Below are 27,500 nucleotides of genomic sequence, written 5' to 3'. Positions count from 1 at the left end.
GGCTGGGGGCCGCACTATATATATATATATATAGTATATATATATATATATATATATATATATATATATATATATATATATATATATATATATATATATATATATATATATATATATATATATACTATATGTAAATGTGTGTGTGTGTATATATATATGTAAGTGTGTATGTGTGTATGTATATGTATATGTCTATGTATATATATATATATGTATATATATGTGTGTATATATTATATGTAAATGTGTGTGCGTGTGTGTGTGTATATATGTATATGTATATGTAAATGTGTATATATGTGTGTGTATATATGTACAGTATATGTCTATGTATATGTATATGTCCATGTATATATATATATATATATATATATATATATATATATATATATATATATATATATATATATATATGTGTATATATGTGTATATATGTATATATATATGTATATATATATATGTATATGTGTATATATGTGTATATATGTATATATATATATATATATATATATATATATATATATATATATATATATATATATATATATATATATATATATATATATATATATATATATATATATATATATATATATGTATTCATACATATATATTCCTCGCGCACTAATTGACTTAAAGAGCACACTTGCTGCATGTCATGTTATTAATGGTAAAATGCATGTTTAGACAGTATGATTTGCCTGAGTGGCTAGGAGACAGTAGAAAATGGACTAGTAAGGACAAATTTAATTTTTTTATTTTTTTTATTTTTTTATTTTTTTAACTTGGGACTTCCCGCGGGCCGGATTTTGAACGCTGGGGGGCCGTATCCGGCCTGCGGGCCGTAGTTTGGGGAACCCTGGTCTAAGTCATTAAAATGTTAAAAACAAGTACATTTTTATTTAAATTTTTTATTTAACGCTTTCAGTAAATCTCTACAGCAGGGGTCACCAACCTTTTTGAAACCAAGGGCTACTTCTTGGGTACTGATTAATGCGAAGGGCTACCAGTTAGATACACACCTAAATAAATTGCCAGAAGTAGCCAATTTGCTCAATTTACCTTTAACTCTGTTATTATTAATAATTAATTATATTTATCTTTGTGGAAACACTGATCATCTTAATGATTTCTCACAATAAATATATATAGAAACAGATAAATATCAATATGCAACACTTTATTTTTATATTTTCTCTAAGTGCACATTTTTCAAATTGAACATTTTCAAATGATCACTTCTAAGACAGTCTTGTGAAATCACAATATCCCATTTTAACTAGCTAGCCACTAACATTTTTTAACAAATCATGAGTTACTTTGCACCATGTTTGTACAAATAATAACTCATGTAAAATACAAAAGTAAACTCTCAAATTTTTAAATCATGTCACACTTTGAACTGGACACCAAATCTGTTATCTGTTTCTTTGTCAGTTAGTGGGAAGCCTGGCATTGCATGCTGTTAACTAGTGTGTTGTACTCTGGTGTGTAACTTGACACTGCAACTCTGAGTGAGTCTTGCAGATGTGCATCAGTGAGGCGTGTTCTGTGTTTGTTCTTCATGAAGTTCATGTCAGAAAAGGCTGATTCACAAAGATAAGATTTTTCCTCATTGTTTGCGGAACCTTCTTAATCTTTTGGACATATTTTCACAGCAATCTGGCCTCAAGCTTAATTATAATAAATGTAAAATGTTAAGGATCGGAAATCTAAAGGGAACGTCCTTTCGAATGGAATGCAAAGTGCCTTTTTTGTGGACAGATGGACCAGTTAACATACTTGGTGTTGTTGTCCCAGAGAATCTGGAAGTTCTAGGCTCAGTAAATTATGATAATCGACTAAGAAAGCTGGACAAAATTATGCAATTATGGAAAGGGAAATCCCTAACCTTGTATGGTAAAATGTCTATTGCCAACTCGTTAATTATTCCTCAATTTATTTATTTGTTTTTGTCATTACCTGCTCCATCACAAAACTTTTTTAAGATTCATGAGCGGAGGGTCTTCGATTTTATCTGGAACGGCAAACCAGAAAAGATTAAAAGAAAGGTTTTGTACAAAGAGTATGAATATGGGGGCCTGAAACTTCTCAACCTTGAAGCTATGTGTCTGTCTTTAAAAGCATCAATTGTTCCAAAGATGTATTTAAACATTGAGTGGTACACAAATGTCCTTTTGGACAAAAAACATGTACTGTATCAATAGAAATTGTATCCTTTTTTACAAGTGATCCCCTCCCAGAGAGTCTGCTGGGAAACATAAAGGAAACAATCCACTCATAGTGGTGTTTTCAATTTTATGTGCCAGAAAAAAGAGATGATATTTTGCAGCAGTTAATATGGATGAACTCTAATATTGTAATAGATGGAAAGCCTTTCTTTTGGAAAAATATGTTTGAAAGAGGAATCATTTTTGTCAATGATATTATCAATGAGAATGGTAAAATTATGAAGTATGATGAATTTAGAGCTATGTATGGTGATGCTTGCTCAAGCTTTTCATTTTATCAACTAACTGGAGTAATTGGGAAAAGATGGAAACAAATAATTAATTATGGAACTACTAAATTATTAGTTTGTAAACCTCTAACAAGAAATTCTAGTTGGCAAAAAGGAACTAAAATAAATAGAAAAATATATAATTTTTATTTAATAAAGAAATCTTTGAAGGCTGCGTCATACAACACAAATGGAAAATGGGAGGACTTTTTTGACTGCCCGTTGCCATGGGATGCCATATTCAAACTAATCTATAAAACCATTATCGATGTGCAAAATCGTTATTTTCAAATTAAAATTATTTATAACTTCTTACCCACAGGGAAAATGTTAAAATTATGGAATATGACAGAGTCAGATGATTGCCGATTTTGTTGTCAGGAGCCTGAATCCACCCTGCATTTGTTTTGGTATTGTCATATTGTGTCTTTGTTTTGGGTGGAAGTTGAAAAAATGTGTTTAAGGTTTGGTTTGTTTATGAAGCTTAATGTGGTTTCTGTTATTTTAGGAGAGTTCATTGACAATCATGATTTAGTCAATTTAATTATAGTACTCGGTAAAATGTTTATTTTTAAGGCCAAAAACAGATATTCACTTAGTATTACTTTCTTTAAAACATTTATTCAGTATTTTGTAATTTTAGAAAGTTACATGGTTGAAAACGATAATGATGCCAAAAAACATTAAAAAAAAGATGAGAAGTCCTCAAAGGCTTATTTTGAAAGTATAATTATGTTTATAGATTATATGATATCTGTTGTTGTGTTCCCTAATTTGAGTGACCTGGACATAATCTGGACTGTACATAAATGCTTATTTTGAAAATGTAATTTTGTTTATAAATTATATGCAATCTGTTGTGTTCCCTAATTTTTTTCTGTCTACATGAATGAAGGTGTGTGTTGCTGAGTCCGACTTGGACATTATCTGGACTGGGCCTGCTTTAAAAAACCCTTTAAACAAATCTAATTTCATTGACAACCTGGTCTGTTGAAGATAAGGCCCTTTTTTAAAAAATAAAATAAAATAAGATAAATAAATAAAAAACATTTTCTTGGATAAAAAAGAAAGTAAAACAATATAAAAATAATTACATAAAAAATAGTAATTAATGAAAATGTTAGTGGACCAGCAGCCTATACAATCATGTGTGCTTCAGGGACTGTGTCCCTTGCAGATGTGTTGTCTATGTTGTGGGAACCAGAATATTGGTAGCAGAAAGAAATAACCCCTTTTGTGTGAGTGGGTGTGGATGAGTGTGCATGGGGGAGGTTGTTTGGGTTGATGCACTGATTGAAAGTGTATCTTGTGTTTTTTCTATGTAGATTTAGTTTTTTTTTTTTTTTTAAATTAAAAAAAAAAAAAAAAAATAATAATTTTTTTTTTTTTTTTTTTTTTTTTAGAACAGGCCCGCGGGCGACTCCTATGGTCCTTACGGGCGACCTGGTGCCCGCGGGCACCGCGTTGGTGACCCCTGCTCTACAGTATATCAACTTCAGGTTGATATAAAGTTAAAAAAAAAAAAAAATGTTTATGCCTTTTCTGTCAAAGACAACTTTTTTTTTTTATAATAAAACTGAAACATGCAGTATTCCCCCCACTGCCCAAAACATTCAGAAAGCAATGTTTGAAGTGAAGTAATTAGAGCCTTAAAAAGATCAATAATGCAGGACACCATTGATATTAATTCATTATTATTTTTGAGTAATCACAGTGAAAATATAAATAAAATCCCATTAAATATATTTGGGATCCAAAAGGTGCCCCACTCATATAAAGTGATACATTTTTATTAGTATTTTTTTACTGGACTCTCTCACTATTATGTTGGATCAACTATGGACTGGACTCTCACACTATTATGTTAGATCCACTATGGACTGGACTCTCTTACTATTATGTTAGATCCACTATGGACTGGACTCTCACTATTATGTTAGATCCACTATGGACTGGACTCTCTTACTATGATGTTAGATCCACTATGGACTGGACTCTCTTACTATTATGTTAGATCCACTATGGACTGGACTCTCACACTATTATGTTAGATCCACTATGGACTGGACTCTCACACTATTATGTTAGATCCACTATGGACTGGACTCTCACTATTATGTTAGATCCACTATGGACTGGACTCTCTTACTATTATGTTAGATCCACTATGGACTGGACTCTCTTACTATTATGTTAGATCCACTATGGACTGGACTCTCACTATTATGTTAGATCCACTATGGACTGGACTCTCTCTATTATGTTAGATCCACTATGGACTGGGGGGCGTGCACCCACATATGCGGTCCTCTCCAAGGTTTCTCATAGTCATTCACATCAACGTCCCACTGGGTTGTGAGTTTTTCCTTGTCCGTCGGCCGTTAAATTTGGCGTTTTCATCCAAAAGGCGTGTAAGACGCGGGGCGAGTGATAAGGTTGTAGTCGCCTCCGGTGTGACGCCGGCCCAAGAGCGACTTCCCCTTTGATTGCGGCTGCAAGCTGCAGACGTGAGCCCGCAGCCGCCCTCCCACCTCCCACCTCCCACCTCATGTGTGGATATGAGCAGGAAACAATAAGGCCGGCGTTTTGACGAGGCTGACAGAGGCAAGCTTAGAGAGAACCCCGAGGAAATAACAGCACATAAAGACGAGGTGATCAGCTGCTCTTGGAACAACAAAGAGGAACAGCACTCTGATTCTTTGGAGTGTGACCATCCACACACTTGTCTCACTATAAGAAGGCTTGTCTTTTTGTTGTTTTGTTTTTTCTTTTTGCATTGAAGCGCTTGGATGTCTTTCAAGGAAGCAAAGCTCGGAGTCACGGTTCTCCATTTGCTTCACGTCGGGACATTTGGACATTTTGGGTTTACACAGAACTTCTGCAACGTGTTGATGTCGTCTCACTCACACTTCTTAGTCTGTCTCAGCATCAACAGGCCACTAAAACTCTAACATAATTGTGTCAATGTCCAAACTTTATATTCACATATAACATTCTACACCAACACATCATCTATTTATTATTATTATTATTATTATTATTATTATTATTATTATTATTATTATTATTATTATTATTATTATTGAGTGAATGCCCAAAAAATCACACTTATAAGATTCTACACCCAACATTTTTGTATTTATTACTATTATCATTATTATTATTATTATTATTATTATTATTATTATTATTATTATTATTATTATTCAGTGAATGTCCAAGCATTCACACATATAATATTATACACCAAAACATCATCTATTCATCATCATATTATTATTATTATTGAGTGAATGTCCAAACAATCACACATATAAGATTCTACACCCAACATTTTTGTATTTATTATTATTATTATTATTATTATTGAGTGAATGTCCAAACAATCACACATATAATATTATACACCAAAACATCATCTATTGATCATCATATTATTATTATTATTATTATTATTATTATTATTGAGTGAATGTCAAAACAATCACACATATAAGATTCTACACCCCAAAAAATTATATATATTATTATTATTACTATTATTACTATAATTTTTTATTTTATTTTTATTGAGTGAATGTCCAAGCATTTTCACATACAAGATTGTACGCCAAAACATAATTTTTGTATTTATTATTATTATTATTATTTGTATTATTATTATTATTATTATTATTATTATTATTGAGTGAATGTCCAAGCATCACACATATAATGTTCTACACTAAAACATAATTTATTTATTTATTATTATTATTATTATTATTATTATTATTATTATTATTATTATTATTATTATTATTATTATTGAGTGAATGTCCAAACAGTCACACATATAAGATTCTACACCCCAAAAATGTTTATGTATGTATTATTATTATTATTAGTAATAGTAGTAGTAGTAGTAGTAGTAGTAGTAGTATTGAGTGAATGTCCAAGCATTTTCACAAACAAGATTCTACACCAAAACATAACATATTTATTATTATTATTATTATTATTATTATTATTATTATTATTATTATTATTATTATTATTATTGATATTATTGTTATTGTGTTAATGTCCAAGCATTCAGACATATAATATTCTACACCAAAACATCATCTAATTAATATTATTATTATTATTATTGAGTGAATGTCCAAACAATCACACATATAAGATTCTACACCCAACATTTTTGTATTTATTATTATTATTATTTTTATTGAGTGAATGTCCAAACAATCACACATATAATATTATACACCAAAACATCATCTATTCATCATCATCATATTATTATTATTATTATTGAGCGAATGTCCAAACAATCACACATATAATATTATACACCAAAACATCATATATTCGTCATCATATTATTATTATTATTATTATTGAGTGAATGTCAAAACAATCACACATATAAGATTCTACACCCCAAAAAATTATATATTATTATTATTACTATTATTACTATAATTTTTTATTGTATTTTTATTGAGTCAATGTCCAAGCATTTTCACATACAAGATTCTATGCCAAAACATAATCTATTTATTATTATTATTATTATTATTATTGAGTGAATGTCCAAGCATCACACATATAATGTTCTACACTAAAACATCAACTATTTATTATTATTATTATTATTATTATTATTGAGTGAATGTCCAAGCATTCACACATATAATATTATACACCAAAACATCATCTATTCATCATATTATTATTATTATTATTATTATTATTATTATTATTGAGAAAATGTCAAAACAATCACACATATAAGATTCTACACCCCAAAAAATTATATATATTATTATTATTACTATTATTACTATAATTTTTTATTTTATTTTTATTGAGTGAATGTCCAAGCATTTTCACATACAAGATTATACGCCAAAACATAATCTATTAATTATTATTATTATTATTATTCGTAATATTATTATTATTGAGTGAATGTCCAAGCATCACACATATAATGTTCTGCACTAAAACATAATTTATTATTATTATTATTATTATTATTATTATTATTATTATTATTATTATTATTATTATTATTATTATTATTATTTGTATTATTATTATTATTATTATTATTATTATTATTATTATTATTATTATTATTGAGTGAATGTCCAAACAGTCACACATATAAGATTCTACACCCCAAAAAATTATGTATATTATTATTATTATTATTAGTAGTAGTAGTAGTAGTAGTAGTAATAGTAGTATTGAGTGAATGTCCAAGCATTTTCACATACAAGATTCTACATCAAAACATAATCTATGTATTATTATTATTTTTTATTTTTTATTATTATTATTGAGTGAATGTCCAAGCATTTTCACATACAAGATTCTACACCAAAACATAACGTATTTATTATTATTGTTATTATTATTATTATTATTATTATTATTGTTATTATTATTATTGTGTTAATGTCTAAGCATTCAGACATATAATATTATACTCCAAAACATCATCTAATTAATATTATTATTATTATTATTATTATTATTATTATTATTATTATTATTATTATTATTATTATTATTATTATTATTATTATTATTTTTGTTATTATTATTATTGTGTTAATGTCCAAGCATTCACACATATAATATTCTACACCAAAACATCATCTATTTATTATTATTAATATTATTATTATTATTATTATTGTGTGAATGTCCAAGCATTCACACATATACGATTCTACACCAAAACATCATCTACTTAATATTATTATTATTATTATTATTATTATCATTAACGCAGGTCAATGACCATGCAATGCACATCTAAGCAGTTAAGGCACAGAATTTAATATATGACCCAATCCAAAAAAACTTTCCCACTCATGGTGCAGATAAACCAACACAAAAAGTCAACACACATGGTCACACGCAACACAACCTGCTCACTCAACTTTGTGGATATTATTAAAAAAATGTCCAAACACAACACATAATTCAAAATGACACCCATTTTTAAAGCCACTGCAATGCATGATGGGAAAAATGCAAAACCCGCAGTATCAAAACGTTTGGCTCAAACGGGAATTGCAATGTCTCCAAAAAGTGTTTTAAAAAATATCCCGGATTACCCAGAATTCCCGGGACATATTGCCTATTGAAAATGAACGGGCCAATTTTTAAACATGCACAACTCCCACATTTCTCAACCGATTGGAGTCGTTCCACCAACCACACACTCCACTTAACTTGGAAAATCAAACTACTAAATGAAAAAATCTAATTAAATTAAAAAACATTTGTGAGAAGAAAAAAAAAAGGAAAAAAAAAAAAAAAAAAACATTTGCGAATTTGGCCCTGCGATGAGGTGGCGACTTGTCCAGGGTGTACCCCGCCTTCCGCCCGATTGTAGCTGAGATAGGCTCCAGCGCCCCCCCGCGACCCCGAAGGGAATAAGCGGTAGAAAATGGATGGATGGATGGATGGAACATTTGCGATTTTCCAAAATTCCTAGTTTTCCAAAGCCTTATTTACACTTTTTTTTTTTCAAAAATCCCACCTTCAAATCATTCTTTTTAGTTGGGACAACAAATACTCCAATTTTTTTGTTTCATATAAATTCCCTGTTTTCCCAAAATTCCAAAACTTGCCCTTCTATAGTATGTTTATTTCAGCCTTCAACTTCAATATGAATATCTAAATGCCATACCTTTGCAGCAATAACCATGAGTCAAAGCACAGAATTATTATTTATGACCCAATCCGAACAACCTTTCCCACTCATGGTGCAAATAAACCAACACAAAAAGTCAACACACATGGTCACACGCAACACAACCTGCTCACTCAACTTTGTGGATATTATTAAAAAAAATGTCCAAACACAACACATAATTCAAAATGACACCCATTTTTAAAGCCACTGCAATGCATGATGGGAAAAATGCAAAAGCCCGCAGTATCAAAGCGTTTGGCTTAAATGGGAATTGTGATGTCTCCAGAAAGTGTTTTAAAAAAATATCCCGGATTACCCAGAATTCCCGGTTTTCCGGGACATTTTGCCTATTGAAAATTACGGGGCCAATTTTTAAACACGCACAACTCTCACATTTATCAACCGATTGGAGCCGTTCTACCAACCACACACTCCACGTAACTTGGAAAATCAAACTACCAAATTCAGAAAATTCCAGTAATTCCCAAAATTCCTGATTTTCCAAAGCCCTATTTTCACTTTTTTTTCAAAAATTCCACCTTCAAACCTTCAAAAATTCCCCCTTCAAACCATTCCTCCAATTTTTTTTTTCATATAAATTCCCTGTTTTCCCTAAATTCCAGGAATTCCAAACCAGGCCTTTCTATGGTATGTTTATTTCGGCCTTCAACTTCATTGTGAATATCCAACAGTGTAATTGCTGCACCTTTTGCAGCAATGACCATAAATTGTAAGTTGAGGTGTACAAAGCACAGAATTATTATTTATGACCCAATCCGAACAACCTTTCCCACTCATGGTGCAAATAAACCAACACAAAACGTCAACACACATGGTCACACGCAACACAACCTGCTCACTCAACTTTGTGGATGTTATTAAAAAAATGTCCAAACACAACACATAATTCAAAATGACACCCATTTAAATCCACTGCAATGCATGATGGGAAAAATTCAAAGCATTCTCTCTTTTTTTAGCTGCTTGATATTTCTAACGGATTCCAACCCCGGAAGTAAGCAAGGTCTACTTTGAATGATGTTCATTTGTCATGTGACAAGAAAAGGTGACGCTTCCCTCCTTTGGAGGAGAGCGTTCTTCTGGTCCCCGAGTGAGCATCATCGCCGCCATCCAGCCTGTCTGCTTTTGACCCGCTGCCATTTATCCACCGCGCCGGGCTCGATCCTCGACTCGCTCGCATTCTCTCATCTTTCCCGGGGGGAACCTTTCCTCCTCCCTCCCTCACATTTCCCCCCCCCCCCCCCCCCCGTCTTGAAGTGCGAGCAACAAGACAAAAAACAATGTAAGCGTGCAGCCTTCGCAGGGATCAGACTTCAATAATTGTTTGTTTTTCTCCTCAGCATCTTTTTTTTTTTCTTCTCCCCACCAGGCTGGCCTGGGATTCGAGTCATTTTCCCGCAGCTGAAATTCATCAACCGGCGACAGTGACGCAATTGTGTCGCTCCGAACGCAATTAAAGCGCACGGTCCCTGCATAATGTGTTTAATTCCCTCTCCGATCGATAAGGGCTCTTTGTTGGGCCGCCATCACTTCTTCGGCGCACAGCAGGCGAGGCGCCACACTGCCATCTTGCGACGGTTTGCATGCTGAGAGCTGGCCGCACGTCAGCGCTGATCTGCGGGATTCCTATAAACCAGGGGTCACCAACCTTTTTGAAAGCAAGAGCTACTTCTTGGGTAGTGATTAATGCGAAGGGCTACCAGTTTGATACACACTTAAATAAATTGCTAGAAATAGCCAATTTGCTCAATTTATTTTTAACTCTATGTTATTATTAATAATTAATGATATTTACACTTAATTGAACGGTTTAAAAGAGGAGAAAACACGAAAAAAAATGACAATTAAATTTTGAAACATAGTTTATCTTCAATTTCGACTCTTTAAAACTCAAAATTCAACCGAAAAAAAGAAGAGAAAAACTAGCTAATTTGAATCTTTTGGAAAAAATAAAAACAATTATTTATGGAACATCATTAGTAATTTTTCCTGATTAAGATTAATTTTAGAATTTTGATGACATATTTTAAATAGGTTAAAATCCAATCTGCACTTTGTTAGAATATATAACAAATTGGACCAAGCTAAATTTCTAACAAATCATTATTTCTTCTAGATTTTCCAGAACAAAAATTTTAAAAGAAATTCAAAATACTTTGAAATAAGATTTAAATTTGATTCTACAGATTTTCTAGAGTTGCCAGAATAATTTTTTTGAATTTTAATCATAATAAGTTTGAAGAAATATTTCACAAATATTCTTCGTCGAAAAAACAGAAGCTAAATTGAAGAATTAAATTAAAATGTATTTATTATTCTTTACAATAAAACAAAAAAAAATACTTGAACATTGATTTAAATTGTCAGGAAAGAAGAGGAAGGAATTTAAAAGGTAAAAAGGTATATGTGTTTGAAAATCCTAAAATCATTTTTAAGGTTGTATTTTTTTCTCTAAAATTGTCTTTCTGAAAGTTATAAGAAGCAAAGTAAAAAAAATAATGAATTTATTTAAACAAGTTAAGACCAAGTCTTTAAAATATTTTCTTGAATTTTCAAATTCTATTTGAGTTTTGTCTCTCTTAGAATTAAAAATGTAGAGCAAAGCGAGACCAGCTTGCTAGTAAATAAATACAATTTAAAAAATAGAGGCAGCTCACCGGTAAGTGCTGCTATTTGAGCTATTTTTAGAACAGGCCAGCGGGTTACTCATCTAGTCCTTACGGGCTACCTGGTGCCCGCGGGCACCGCGTTGGTTACCCCTGCTATAAACATTCTCTCCCTCAAGTGTGCAGAAAGGAAGCAGGAAGTACGACGCTTTTCTCAATCAACTCCTGCTTTTTGGTTTTCTCATGCAAATCTGTAAATACCTGCATCACTTTTACCACATGTAGTTTTGTGACAGCCTTAATACATCAATGTTTGCCCTCAAAATTCTGCACACAATACCCCATAATGACAATGTGAATATTTTCAGGAAAAAAGTTGAACATTTTGCAAAAAAAAGATAATGCCATTTTACCGGATTAAAGTCGAATATATTGTGGAAAAGTGTTTTAATGTTTTAGAAGAACACAAAATTGTGAGGGAAAAAAGTTTATACATATATATATATATTTTTTAAATTATGCTATTTTATATTATCAAAGTCAAATATATTATGATTTTTATTTTTTTATTTTTTTTTAAAGTTAGTAACTTTATGAGAAAAGGCTGTCAGTGTTCAAGAATTATGATAAACTTTTTTTTTTTAATTACGTTGAATTGTTTAAATTTTACCAGAAAAAAAAACTGTCATTTCACAGCATTAAACTCAAATATATTGTTAAAAAAAAAACAATATTGTGAGAAAAAATGTATCTTACAAGAATTGTGTAGAAATATGTATATATTTTTTAAAAGAACGTCATTTAAAAAAATATATATATTTTATGATTTTAAATTGTTTAAATTTTACCAGAAAAATTTTACAGCATTAAAGTCAAATATATTGTTAAAAAAAAAAGGATTTTCTTTTTTAAAAAAATACAATATTGTGAAGAAAAAGTTATCTTACAAGTATTGTATTTCTTTTTTTTTTTTTAAAGAACATTTTTTAGAAAAAAATGTATAATATTGTGAAAAAAAAGTTTTCATACAAGATTTTTTAGAACTAATTCTTTTTTTATTTTTTTAAACAAAATTGTATATTTGTACAGTATTAAAGTAAAAACTCTTGTGATTATTTTGTTTTGGTTTGAAAAATTTTATGATTTAAATGTCGAATTATTCTGAGAAAAAAAATATGCCATTCTACAGGATTAAAGTCGAATATATTGTGGAAAAGTGTGTTTATGTTTTAGAAGAATACAAAATTGTGAGGAAAAAAAGTTTATACATATATATATATATATATATATTTTTAAATTATGCTATTTTATATTATCAAAGTCAAATATATTATGATTTTTTTTTTTTTTTAAAGTTAGTAACTTTATGAGAAAAGGCTGTCAGTGTTCAAGAATTATGTTAAACTTTTTTTTTTTTAATTACGTTGAATTGTTTAAATTTTACCAGCATTATTCACAGCATTAAACTCAAATATATTGTTAAAAAAAAAAAACAATATTGTGAGAAAAAAGTTATCTTACAAGAATTGTGTAGAAATATATATATATATTTTTTTTTAAAAAGAACGTCATTTTTTTTAGAAAACAATATCTAATCTTGTGAAAAAATTGTTTTTATACAAGATTCTTTAGGAATATTTTTTGTTGTTAAAAAATTGTATATTTTTTTTGTATATATAATTTTATATTTTTTCTTTTAGAAAAAAATACAATATTCTTAGAAAAAAGTTATCTTACAAAAATTGTGTAGAAATATATATATATATTTTTAGAAGAAGGTCTTTTTTTTTTTAGAAAAAAATGTCTAATGTCTAATGTCTTTAGGACTAATCTATTTTTTTTTCCAAAACAAAATTGTATATTTTTACGTTATAAAAGTCATATATCTTATAATTTTTTTTTTGTTTGAAAATTTTTATTATACAAATGTCGAATTATTCTGAGAAAAAAAAAAAAAGCCATTCTACAGGATTAAAGTCGAATATATTGTGGAAATGTGTTTTTATGTTTTATAAGAACACAAAACTGAGAAGAAAAAAAGTAATTTTACATGAATATTTTGAGAAATATTTTTTTTTTAAATTATGCTATTTTATATTATCAAAGTAAAATATATTTTGTGTGTTCTTTTTTTTAGAAAAAAGTTAGTAACTTTTTGAGAAAAGGCTGTCAGTGTTCAATAATTATGTTTAAAAAAAATATGTTATGATTTTAAATTGTTTAAATTTTACCAGGAAATTTTACAGCATTAAAGTCAAATATATTGTTAAAAAAAAAGGATTTTCTTTAAAAAAAAAAAAAACAATATTGTGAAAAAAAAGTTATCTTACAAGAATTGTGTATAATTATTGTATTTCTTTTTTCTTTTTTTAAAGAACATTTTTTAGAAAAAAATGTATAATCTTGTGAAAAAAACTTTTCATACAAGATTTTTTAGGACTAATTATTTTTTTTATTTTAAAAAACAAAATTTTATGTTTGTACAGTATTAAAGTAAAAATCTTATGATTATTTTGTTTTGGTTTGAAATATGTTATGATTTAAATGTCGAATTATTCTGAGAAAAAAAATATGCCATTCTACCAGATTAAAGTTGAATATATTGTGGAAAAGTGTTTTAATGTTTTAGAAGAACACAAAATTGTGAGGAAAGAAAGTTTAGATATATATATATATATATATATATATATATATATATATATATATATATATATATATATATATATATATATATATATATATATATATATATATATATATATATATATATATGTATATATATATATATATATATATATATATATATATATATATATATATATATATATATATATATATATATTATTTTTTTTTTAAATTATGCTATTTTACATTATCAAAGTCAAATATATTATGATTTTTATTTTTTAAATTTTTTTTTTAAAGTTAGTAACTTTATGAGAAAAGGCTGTCAGTGTTCAAGAATTATGTTAAACTTTTTTCTTTTTTTAATTACGTTGAATTGTTTAAATTTTACCAGCATTATTCACAGCATTAAACTCAAATATATTGTTAAAAAAAAAAAACAATATTGTGAGAAAAAAGTTATCTTACAAGAATTGTGTAGAAATATATATATATATTTTTTTTTTTTAAAAGAACGTCATTTTTTTTAGAAAACAATATCTAATCTTGTGAAAAAATTGTTTTTATACAAGATTCTTTAGGAATATTTTTTTTTTGTTAAAAAATTGTATATTTTTTTGGTTTATATAATTTTATATTTTTTCTTTTAGAAAAAAATACAATATTCTTAGAAAAAAATTATCTTACAAAAATTGTGTAGAAATATATATATATTTTTAGAAGAAGGTCTTTTTTTTTTTAGAAAAAAATGTCTAATGTCTAATGTCTTTAGGACTAATCTATTTTTTTTTCCAAAACAAAATTGTATATTTTTACGTTATAAAAGTCAAATATCTTATGATTTTTTTTTTGTTTGAAAATGTTTATTATACAAATGTCGAATTATTCTGAGAAAAAAAAATGCCATTCTAAAGGATTAAAGTCGAATATGTTGTGGAAAATTGTTTTTATGTTTTATAAGAACACAAAACTGAGAATAAAAAAAGTAATTTTACATGAATATTTTGAGAAATATATTTTTTTAAATTATGCTATTTTATATTATCAAAATAAAATATATTTTGTGTGTTCTTTTTTTTTAGAAAAAAGTTAGTAACTTTATGAGAAAAGGCTGTCAGTGTTCAATAATTATGTTTAAAAAAAATATGTTATGATTTTAAATTGTTTAAATTTTACCAGGAAATTTTACAGCATTAAAGTCAAATATATTGTTAAAAAAAAAAAGGATTTTCTTTTAAAAAAAAAAAACATATTGTGAAGAAAAAGTTATCTTACAAGAATTGTGTATAATTATTGTATTTCTTTTTTCTTTTTTTAAAGAACATTTTTTAGAAAAAAATGTATAATCTTGTGAAATAAACTTTTCATACAAGATTTTTTAGGACTAATTTATTTTTTTATTTTAAAAAACAAAATTGTATATTTGTACAGTATTAAAGTAAAACATCTTATGATTATTTTGTTTTGGTTTGAAATATGTTATGATTTAAATGTCGAATTATTCTGAGAAAAAAAAATATGCCATTCTACAGGATTAAAGTCGAATATATTGTGGAAAACTGTTTTAATGTTTTAGAAGAACACAAAATTGTCAGGAAAAAAAGTTTAGACACATATATATATATATATATATATATATATATATATATTTTTTTTTAAATTATGCTATTTTACATTATCAAAGTCAAATATATTATGATATTTTTTTTATTAATTTTTTTTTTAAGTTAGTAACTTTATGAGAAAAGTCTGTCAGTGTTCACGAATTATGTTAAACTTTTTTTTTTTAATTACGTTGAATTGTTTGAATTTTACCAGAAAAAAAAACTGTCATTTCACAGCATTAAACTCAAATATATTGTTAAAAAAAAACAATATTGTGAGAAAAAATGTATCTTACAAGATTTGTGTAGAAATATATATATATATATATATATATATATATATATTTTTAAAAGAACGTCATTTTTTTTAGAAAACAATATCTAATCATGTGAAAAAATTGTTTTCATACAAGATTCTTTAGGAATATATATATATATTTTTTTTTTTCCAAAACAAAATTGTATATATTTTTTTGTATATATAATTGTATATTTTTTCTTTTAGAAAAAAATACAATATTCTGAGAAAAAAGTTATCTTACAAAATTTGTGTAGAAATATATATATATTTTTAGAGGAAGGTAATTTTTTTTTCGAAAAAAATGTCTAATGTCTTTAGGACTAATGCATTTTTGTTTCCAAAACAAAATTGTATATTTTTACGTTACAAAAGTCAAATATCTTATGATTTTTTTTTTGTTTGAAAAATTTAATTAAACAAATGTCGAATTATTCTGAGAAAAAAAAATGCCATTCTACAGGATTAAAGTCGAATATATTGTGGAAAAGTGTTTTATAAGAACACAAAACTGAGAGGAAAAAAAGTAATTTTACATGAATATTTTGAGAAAAAAATATATTTTTTAAAATTATGTTTTTTTATATTATCAAAGTAAAATATATTATGTAAAAAAAAAATGTTGTTCTTTTTTTAGAAAAAAGTTAATAACTTTATGAGAAAACGCTGTCAGTGTTCAATAATTATGTTAAAACATTTATATTTTATGATTTTTAATAGTTTAAGTTTTACCAGAAAAATTTTACAGCATTAAAGTCAAATATATTGTTAAAAAAAAAGTGTTTTATTTTAGAAAAAAATACAGTATTGTGAAGAAAAATTTATCTTACACAAATTGTGTATAATTATTGTATTTTTTTTTTAAAAAAAATTTAAAGAACATTTTTTAGAAAAAAAATTATAATCTTGTGAAAAAAAGTTTTCATATAAGATTTTTTAGGACTAATTTATTTTTTTATTTTTTTATTTTAAAAAACAAAATGGTATATGTGTACAGTATTAAAGTAAAACATCTTATGATTATTTTGTTTTGGTTTGAAAAATGGTATGATTTAAATGTCGAATTATTCTGAGAAAAAAAATATGCCATTCTACAGGATTAAAGTCGAATATATCGTGGAAAAGTGTGTTTATGTTTTAGAAGAACACAAAATTGTGAGGAAAAAAAGTTTATACATATATATTTTTAAAGTATGCTATTTTATATTATCAAAGTCAAATATATTATGATTTTAATTTTTTTATCTTTTTTTTAAAGTTAGTAACTTTATGAGAAAAGGCTGTCAGTGTTCAAGAATTATGTAAAACTTTTTTTTTTATTACGTTGAATTGTTTAAAAAAAATTTACCAGAAAAAAAACTGTCATTTCGCAGCATTAAACTCAAATATATTGTTAAAAAAAACAATATTGTGAGAAAAAGGTTATCTTACAAGAATTGTGTAGAAATATTTTAATTTGTTTTTAAAAGAACGTCATTTTTTTTAGAAAACAATATCTAATCATGTGAAAAAATTGTTTTTATACAAGATTCTTTAGGAATATTTTTTTTTTTTCCAAAACAAAATTGTATATATTTTTTTTATTTATATAATTTTATATTTTTTCTTTTAGAAAAAAATACAGTATTCTGAGAAAAAAGTTACCTTACAAAAATTGTGTAGAAATTAATATATATTTTTAGAAGAAGGTCATTTTTTTTTTGAAAAAAATGTCTAATGTCTAATGCCTTTAGGACTAATCTGTTTTTTTTTCCAAAACAAAATTGTATATTTTTACGTTATAAAAGTCAAATATCTTATGAATTTTTTTTGTTTGAAAAATGTTATTATACAAATGTCGAATTATTCTGAGAAAAAAAAATGCCATTCTACAGGATTAAAGTCGAATATATTGTGGAAAAGTGTTTTTATGTTTTATACGAACACAAAACTGAGAGGAAAAGAAGTAATTTTACATGAATATTTTGAGAAAATAATATATTTTTAAAAATTATGCTATTTTATATTATCAAAGTAAAATATATTATGTAAAAAAAAAATGTTGTTGTTCTTTTTTTAGAAAAAAGTTAGTAACTTTATGAGAAAAAGCTGTCAGTGTTCAATAACTATGTTAAAAAATATATGTTTTATGATTTTAAATTGTTTAAGTTTTACCAGAAAAATTTTACAGCATTAAAGTCAAATATATTGTTAAAAAAAGTGTTTTCTTTTAGAAAAAAATGAAATATTGTGAAGAAAAAGTTATCTTACAAGAATTGTGTATAATTATTGTATTTTTTTTTTCTTAAAGAACATTTTTTTGAAAAAAATGTATAATCTTGTGAAAAAAAAGTTTTCATACAAGATTTTTTAGGACTAATTAATTTTTTTATTTTTTTATTTTAAAAAACAAAATTGTATATTTGTACAGTATTAAAGTAAAAAATCTTATGATTATTTTGTTTAGGTTTGCAAAATTTTATGATTTAAATGTCGAATTATTCTTAGAAAAAAAATATGCCATTCTACAGGATTAAAGTCGAATATATTGTGGAAAAGTGTGTTTATGTTTTAGAAGAACACAAAATTGTGAGGAAAAAAAGTTTAGTAACTTTATGAGAAAAGGCTGTCAGTGTTCAAGAATTATGTTAAACTTTTTTTTTTTTTAGTTACGTTGAATTGTTTAAATTTTACCAGAAAAAAACTGTCATTTCACAGCATTAAACTCAAATATATTGTTTAAAAAAAAAACAATATTGTGAGAAAAAAGTTATCTTACAAGAATTGTGTAGAAATATATATATATATATATTTTTTTTAAAAGAATGTCATTTTTTTTAGAAAACAATATCTAATCATGTGAAAAAATTGTTTTTATACAAGTTTCTTTAGGAATACATATATATTTTTTTTTTCCAAAACAAAATTGTATATTTTTTTTGTATATATAATTGTATATTTTTTCTTTTAGAAAAAAATACAATATTCTGAGAAAAAAGTTATCTTACAAAATTTGTGTAGAAATATATATATATTTTTAGAGGAGGGTCATTTTTTTTTAGAAAAAAATGTCTAATGTTTAATGTCTTTAGGACTAATCTATTTTTTTTTTCCAAAACAAAATTGTATATTTTTACGTTATAAAAGTCAAATATCTTATGATTTTTTTTTGTTTCAAAAATGTTATTACACAAATGTCGAATTATTCTGAGAAAAAAAAAATGCCATTCTACAGGATTAAAGTCGAATATATTGTGGAAAAGTGTTTTTATGTTTTATAAGAACACAAAACTGAGAGCAAAAAAAGTAATTCCGCTTGTCCCGGAAAGTGACAAGCGGTAGAAAATGAATGGATGGAATGGATATTTTGAAAAAGTATGTTTTTCGAAAAATGCAATATTGTGAGGGAAAAAAAGTTATTTTACAAAAATTGTGTAGAAATATTTAAAGAAAAAAATGTTTTAAGAATGTTTTTATTTTATTTTTATTGTATCTTTTTAAAGAAAACAGTGTGCCATTTTACATAATTATAGTCAAATATATTGTTTTTTTAGAAAAAAAAATTCTAAAAGTTTTGTTGTTGTTTTTTTTAGAAAAAAGTTAGTAATTTTGTGAGAAAATGTTGTCAGTGTTCAATAATGACGTTGAACAATTGTTTTGATTGTTTTATTTTTACAAAAAAAATTGTTGTTTTACAGCATTAAAGTCAAATATATTGTGTCAAGGTGTTTTTTATTTTAGAAAAAAAACAATATTGTGAGAAATAAGTTATCTTACAAGAAGTGTGTAGAAATATTTTAAGAAAAGAGTTAGATGTTTCTTTTAAGAAAACAGTACATCATTTTATATATGTATAGTCAAATATATTGTAAAAATAAATCAATAAATCAATAAAATAAGTTTTGTTTTTTTTTTAGAAAAAAAATTACAAATCTTGCGAGAAAAGTTTTTATACAAGATTTTTTAGGAATAATCTTAGGATTTTGTTTCCCAAAACAAAATTGTATATTTTTACAAGATTAAAGTCAGATATCTTTTTTTGTTTAAAAAAAATGTTTTTTTTTAAGAAAACGATATGCAATTTTACATACACATAAAAAAGTCAAAACATTTTTCTTTAGAAATCTTACAATATGTGCATCACACATTGTGTTATGTTACAGCCTTATTCCATAATAGATCTACAAACGTGTGTTTGCCCTCAAAATTCTACACACCATACCCCATAATGACAATGTGAACATTTTGAGAAAAAGTGTTAAACATTTTACAAGAAAAAATTTGCTATTTTACATGATTAAAGTCAAATATGTTGTGGAAAAATGTGTTTATCTTTTAGTTTTTATGTTGTGAGAAAAAAACTTATTTTACAAGAATTGTGACGGAATATTCTAAGAAAAACATGTGTTTTAAAAAGTATGCTGTTTTGTACTATCAACGTCAAATATATTGTGAAAAAAAATAAATGTTTTTTTTTTTTTAGAAAAAGTTTGCAATTTTGTGAGAAAAGTTTGTCAGTGTTCAAGAATTATGTTAAACTATTTTGTAACATAGAACACTTTTTGTGGCTAAATGTCGGTCGTTGTGTGCTAAATGCATTTCACACACCCGGCTGACACGCGATGGCAAATTAAAATTTTATATGATTGAAGCCAAATATGTTATAAAAAAAGTTGTTTTTTTCTTTTTTTTAAAAGTTAGTGAGGAAAAAGTTGTCAGTGTTCAAAAATTACGTTAAACTATTTTGTGACCTTTTTCTTTTTTTTATTCTACAAGAATTTTACAGGAAATAAAGTAAAATATAATGTTAAAATATAATATAAATATAAAATATTTAAAATATATACATATTAAGAAACAAGTATGCCATTTTACATGATTAGAGACAAATATATTTTGAAAAAGCCATAAATTGTAAAAAAATTAAGTATAAATATTCCTAAAATGTTTTGTATGACAACTTTTCCCACAATATTTGGAGGAAAAAAACATATCCCACAAGACAAAATTATGTAATTTTACAAGATTGAAGTCAATTATCTTATGAAAAAATGTATTTTATTTAAATTAGAAAAAGTTAGTAAATTTGTGAAAAAAAGTTGTCAGTGTTGGAGAATTATGTTAAGCTATTTTGTGATTTTTTATTTTAATTTGACAAGAAAACATTTTTAATATATTGTGAAAAAGTATATTTTTTTAGAAAAAAAAAGCAATATTGTGAGAAAAAAAAAACATTTTACAAGAATTGTGTAGAAATATTGTTTTTAAATTAGGAAAAAAAGTTGTAATTTCTTTTTAGAAAATGAATGTCAATTTACATGATTTAAGTCAAATATATTGTGAATAAGTCTTACTTTGAAAAAAAAGTTAAAATATTGGGAGAAAAGTTGTCATACAAGACTTTTTAGGAATATTTTAAAATACATATTTTACGAGACAAAAGTATGTAATTTTACAAGATTAAGACAAAATATATCATGAAAAAAGTTGGTGAGGAAAAAGTTGTCAGTGTTTAAGAATGATGTTAAACTATTTTTAATTAACAATTTTTTTTATTAAAGTCAAATATATTTTGAAAAAGAAAGTTATTTTACAAAAATTGTGTAGAAATATTTAAAGAAAAAAATATTTTAAGATTTATTTATTTATTTTTTATTTAAAAAAAAAAAACAGTATGCCATTTTACATAATTATAGTCAAATATATTGTAAAAAAAAAATAAGAAATGTTTTTTTTTTAGAAAAAATTGTTCTAAAAGTTTTTTGTTGTTTTTTTAAGAAAAAAGTTTGTAATTTTGTGAGAAAAGTTTGTCATAGTTCAAGAATTATGTGAAACTATTTTGTAACATATAACACATTTTGGTGGCTAAATGTCGGTCGTTGTGTGCTAAATGCACTTCACACACCCGGCTGACACGCGATGGCAAATTAAAATTTCATAAGATTGAAGTCAAATATATTATAAAACAAGTTTTTTTTTTCGTTTTTTTAAAAGTTAGTGAGGAAAACGTTTTCAGTGTTCAAAAATTACGTTAAACTATTTTGTGACCTTTTTCTTTTTTTTATTCTACAAGAATTTTACAGGAAATAAAGTAAAATCTAATGTTAAAATATAATATGAATATAAAATATTTAAAATATATACATATTAAGAAACAAGTATGCCATTTTACATGATTAGAGACAAATATATTGTGAAAAAGCCATAAATTGTAAAAAATAAAGTATAAACATTCCTAAAATGTTTTGTATGACAACTTTTCCCACAATATTTGGAGAAAAAAACATATCCCACAAGACAAAATTATGTAATTTTACAAGATTGAAGTCAATTATCTTATGAAAAAATTTATTTTATTTAAATTAGAAAAAGTTAGTAACTTGGTGAGAAAAAGTTGTCAGTGTTGGAGAATTATGTTAAGCTATTTTGTGATTTTTAATTTTAATTTTACAAGAAAACATTTTTAATATATTGTGAAAAAGTATATTTTTTTAGAAAAAAAAAGCAATATTGTGAGAATTTTTTTTTTTTTTACAAGAATTGTGTATAAATATTGTTTTTAAATTAGGAAAAAAAGTTGTAATTTCTTTTAAAAAAAAAAAAGAATGTGAATTTGATTTAAGTCACATATATTGTGAATAAGTCTTACTTTGAAAAAAAAAAGTTAAAATATTTGGAGAAAAGTTGTCATACAAGACTTTTTAGGAATATTCTAAAATACATATTTTACGAGACAAAAGTATGTAATTTTACAAGATTGAGACAAAATATATCATGAAAAAAGTGGGTGAGGAAAAAGTTTTCAGTGTTTAAGAATGATGTTAAACTATTTTTAATTATCAATTTTTTTTATTAAAGTCAAATATATATTGAAAAAGAAAGCTATTTTACAAAAATTGTGTAGAAATATTTAAAGAAAAAAATATTGTAAGATTTATTTTTGTATTTTTTATTTTTTAAAGAAAACAGTATGCCATTTTACATAAATATAGTCAAATATATTGTAAAAAAAAAATAAAAAATGTTTTTTTTTTAGAAAAAATTGTTCTAAAAGTTTTTTGTTGTTTTTTTCAAACAAAAAAAGTTTGTGAGAAAAGTTTGTCATAGTTCAAGAATTATGTGAAACTATTTTGTAACATAGAACACTTTTTGGTGGCTAAATGTCGGTCGTTGTGTGCTGAATGTTGAACTCGCAGCCTTTGGCAGCGTTTATGCTCGCCGTCGACACCTTGTTATCGGCCGCCGCCGCGCTCCCCCGCAGCAGATGACAAGGGCAGCGAGCGGGGGGGGGGGGGGGCGATATCTGCACGGCCAGACATGTTGGGGGGGGGCACAGGTAGCATTTCACACCCGGCCGACACGCAAACCGGGCCCTTTATGGCGATGGGATGGCAAATTAAAAGCCTTTCAACCCAAGCAGATGGCGCTGGGGGGTCCAGGGGGGGGGGGGGGGGGGGGGGGTTGTGATTGTCGAGCGTCGGTGTCGGGCCGCAAGGTCACCGATGGAAGATGGAGGCCGCCGATAACACTTACATTTCTCGCCAGCCTTCCATCTTGCCATTGTGGCACACGCCATCGCAAACGTGGCGCCTCCTCCCCGTCCGCCATGATGGATGGCGGCGTGGGGCGCACCAACAAGACACCAAAGGGTCACGCGCTCGTGTACGTAAAGTCCTTCCTGCAGGCGCCGCCATCAGGGGCGGGGGGACAGCGGCGGCGTAATGAAAAGAATATTGATTTAAGGATTTAGTCGCCTGGTACCCCCCCACAGCACGCCCCTCCATGTCGTTATTATTACTGATGGACGCCAGGCTCCTGATGATGTCATCAACATCAACATAATGAACATCTGGAGGAGCACAATCTCCTCTGTGAAAATGACTCCATCCGGATACATTGCCCTCCTATTGCGATGAAAGAAATAGCAATAGTCTGTTCCAGGGTCAAACTGTGGGCGTGTCTCAGGTGTCACTTTCATGAAAATGTTCTGTAACACAAATGTCCACATTTATTTTCAATATCTGACCGTTTAATTGCTGTGGAAATGCCGCCATCTTGTGGACAACTTGACTAAATCAGGTCAACGACCATGAATTTTGGGTGGAAGTGACCACAGCACAGCATTTACTTGTATGTGACTATTGTACAATGCGTACGTCAAAGTACTTTGAGAAAAAATAATAATAAAATATGAATAATACAAATAATAAAATAGGAATAATTTTAAGATTTTTTTTTTCCCCCAAACAAAATTATATAATTTTACAAGATTAAAGTAGAAATTGTTATGAAAAATTATATTTAAAAAAAGTTATTAACACAAAATATAATTATAAAATAGGAATAATAAAAGTAATAAAATATGAATAATTTAAGATTTTTTTTCCACAAACAAAATTATATAATTTTACAAGATTAAAGTAAAATATTTTTATGAAAATGATATTTAAAAGAAATTGTTATTAATAGAAAAATACATTAATAAAATAGGAATAATCAAAATGGGTTTTCCCAAACAAAATATATATATATATATATATATATATATATATATATATATATATATATATATATATATATATATGTATATATATATATATATATATATATATATATATATATATATATATATATATATATATATATATATATATATATATATATATCAATAAGTTATTAATAGAAAAAAATATTAATAAAATATGAATAATAAAAATAATAAAATAGGAATAATCTAAAAAAAAAAATCCCAAAGAAAATTATATAATTTTACAAGGTTAAAGTAAAAAATGTTAAGAAAAATGAAATTGAAAAAAAAAAGTTATTAACAGAAGAAATAATAATACAATATGAATAATCTAAAATGTATTTTTCCCCCCCAAAAAAATATAATTTTACAAGATTAAAATAAAAATAAAAAATGTTATGAAAAAATATATTTAAAAAAAAGTTATTAATAGAAAAAGAATGATAGAATAGGAATAAAAAAATAATACATTAGGAATAATCTAATAATTTTGTTTTCCCCAAATTTTTTTTTTTACAATTGTACAAGATTAAAGCAAAACATTTTATGAAAAATGTTATTAAAAAATAAGTTTTTATTAGAAAACAGAATAATACAATAGGAATAACAAAAATAAAAAAGTATGAATAACCCAAGATGTAATTTTTCCCAAACAAAATTGTATAATTTTACAAGATTGAAGTAAAAAATTTTATGAAAAATTATATTAAAAAAATAAGTTATTAATAGAAAAAAGAATAATAAAGTAGGAATAATACAATTAATAAAAAAAGGAATAATCTAAAATGTATTTCTTCCCAAACAAAATTATATAATTTTACAAGATTAAAGTAAAAAAAATTATGAAAAATTATATTTAAAAAAAGAAGAAGTTATTAATAGAAAAATGAATAATAAAATCGGAATAATACAAATAATAAAGTAGGAATAATCTAAGATTTTTTTCCCCAAACAAAATTATATAATTTTACAAAATTAAAATAATAAAAGGAAGTCTAAGTGTGTGTCTAAATCTAATTAAATTTTGTAGATTTAAATGGAGTATTGGTGGCGTTTTTTATGGGCTTTATGGGTGGAATAGTACTGTCAGCCACCTCTTACTTGCCATATTTTACCACTTAGAATGCGTAAAGGCAAAAAACTCGGTGTATTTCCCCAAAGTAGGTGTGCCTAAAGAAGTGTGCGGTGAGGCCGGGTGAAGAACTCGGACGCAGTCTGGTCACGGTCTCAGGTGGGCCTCGGATGCCGGGTCTGGAAAGGTGACGGGGGAAAAAAAAAAAATCTGTAAAAGGTCTCGGAGGCTAATAATGCAAGCAGACTTTGGAAAAGTTGTGCGTGCGTGCGTGTGTGTGTGTGTGTGTGTGTGTGTGTGTGTATGTGTGTGTGTGAATGTGTGTGTGTGTGTGTGCGTCGCTATAGTTGGCGGATTAGCGGCCATGTGAAGTTATTCATCTTTGATATCACAGAGGAGATTTGATTTAATCTCTCACAGGAAGTCCTTTTTGTTCCCCTCACACTTCAGAAGCGTAGGGAGATGTGACACGTTGTGATGATATTCTTTATTTCAATATTTTTTTTAAATCAAATGCTAAGGCAAAGAGACCTGATGGGCACGTGGGGGGGGGGGGGGGGTGAGCGCACCTGCAGTGTGTGGAAGGTACAAAGATAGACTGACTTTGAAATGAATAACCTTTTTTTTTTTAAATATTGATATAGTTATATCTAAAAAAATCTAAATATATTTATATTGACCTAGTGATGCCTTTCTGCTCCTTCCAACTTTCATGGGATCCAACTTTGATGGCGGAAGCAAAGGAAAATGTTTGCCTTTCTTCTGATTTCATGTGGATCATAGTTCCCATGATGCCTTGGGAGACGTAAACAGGAAGTAAACCATGCGGGCATAAGTATTGGGTCGATTCATTAGTGCCAATTCCTGACCATTTGAACATAATTGCCTTAAAGCAGGCCTGGGCAATTATTTTGCCTCGGGGGGGCCACATTTAGAGAAAAAACATGTGTCTGGGGGGCCGGTATATCTATTTTTAGGAACACTAATACAAAACCTCACAATAATGTCTGATTGAATGCTAAAACGTTATGACAGACCGCCTTAAAAAACGGGATGGAATTTTACATTTTTTTACTAAATGAGACAACCAGAATGTACATGAAAATAAAGAATGTGGGATTTACAATATTAACTATGACGGATAAAACACTGAATATTGAAAACATATGAACGTCACACCCCCTCTCCGTACACATATTTTACAATCAAGCAAAACAATGCAACAAAAACAAGATTAAAGTAAAATATTTTTATGAAAATTATATTTTTAAAAAATGGTTATGAATAGAAAAATAAATTAATAAAATAAGAATAATACAAACAATAAAATAGGAATAATCTAAATGGGTTTTCCCAAACAAAATTATATAAATTTACAAGATTAAAGTAAAAGTAAAAAAGTTATTAATAGAAAAAAATAAAAATAAAATATGAATAATAAAAATAATAAAATAGGAATAATCTAAAAAAAAAAATCCCAAACAAAATTATATAATTTTACAAGGTTAAAGTCAAAAATGTTAAGAAAAATGAAATTGAAAAAAAAAAAGTTTTATATATATATATAT

At 26.6% G+C, this 27,500-nt stretch overlaps 1 protein-coding gene across 1 annotated transcript in view; it reads left to right on the top strand.

The window, feature by feature from the left end:
- Positions 1–27,500, top strand: part of LOC133665351 (phosphorylase b kinase regulatory subunit beta-like) — a 96,572-nt gene that overhangs the window by 62,375 nt on the left and 6,697 nt on the right. Inside the window, exon 7 of the mRNA XM_062070633.1 lies at positions 26,025–26,119. Coding sequence (XP_061926617.1) covers positions 26,025–26,119 — 95 coding nt within the window. The remainder of the gene's footprint in view (positions 1–26,024; positions 26,120–27,500) is intronic.

The sequence above is a fragment of the Entelurus aequoreus genome, linkage group LG02, assembly GCF_033978785.1.
Source record: "Entelurus aequoreus isolate RoL-2023_Sb linkage group LG02, RoL_Eaeq_v1.1, whole genome shotgun sequence".
In the NCBI taxonomy this organism is placed as follows: Eukaryota; Metazoa; Chordata; class Actinopteri; order Syngnathiformes; family Syngnathidae; genus Entelurus; species Entelurus aequoreus.
Note: the sequence above shows the minus strand (reverse complement) of the source record. Positions and strands in the feature narration are given on the sequence as shown.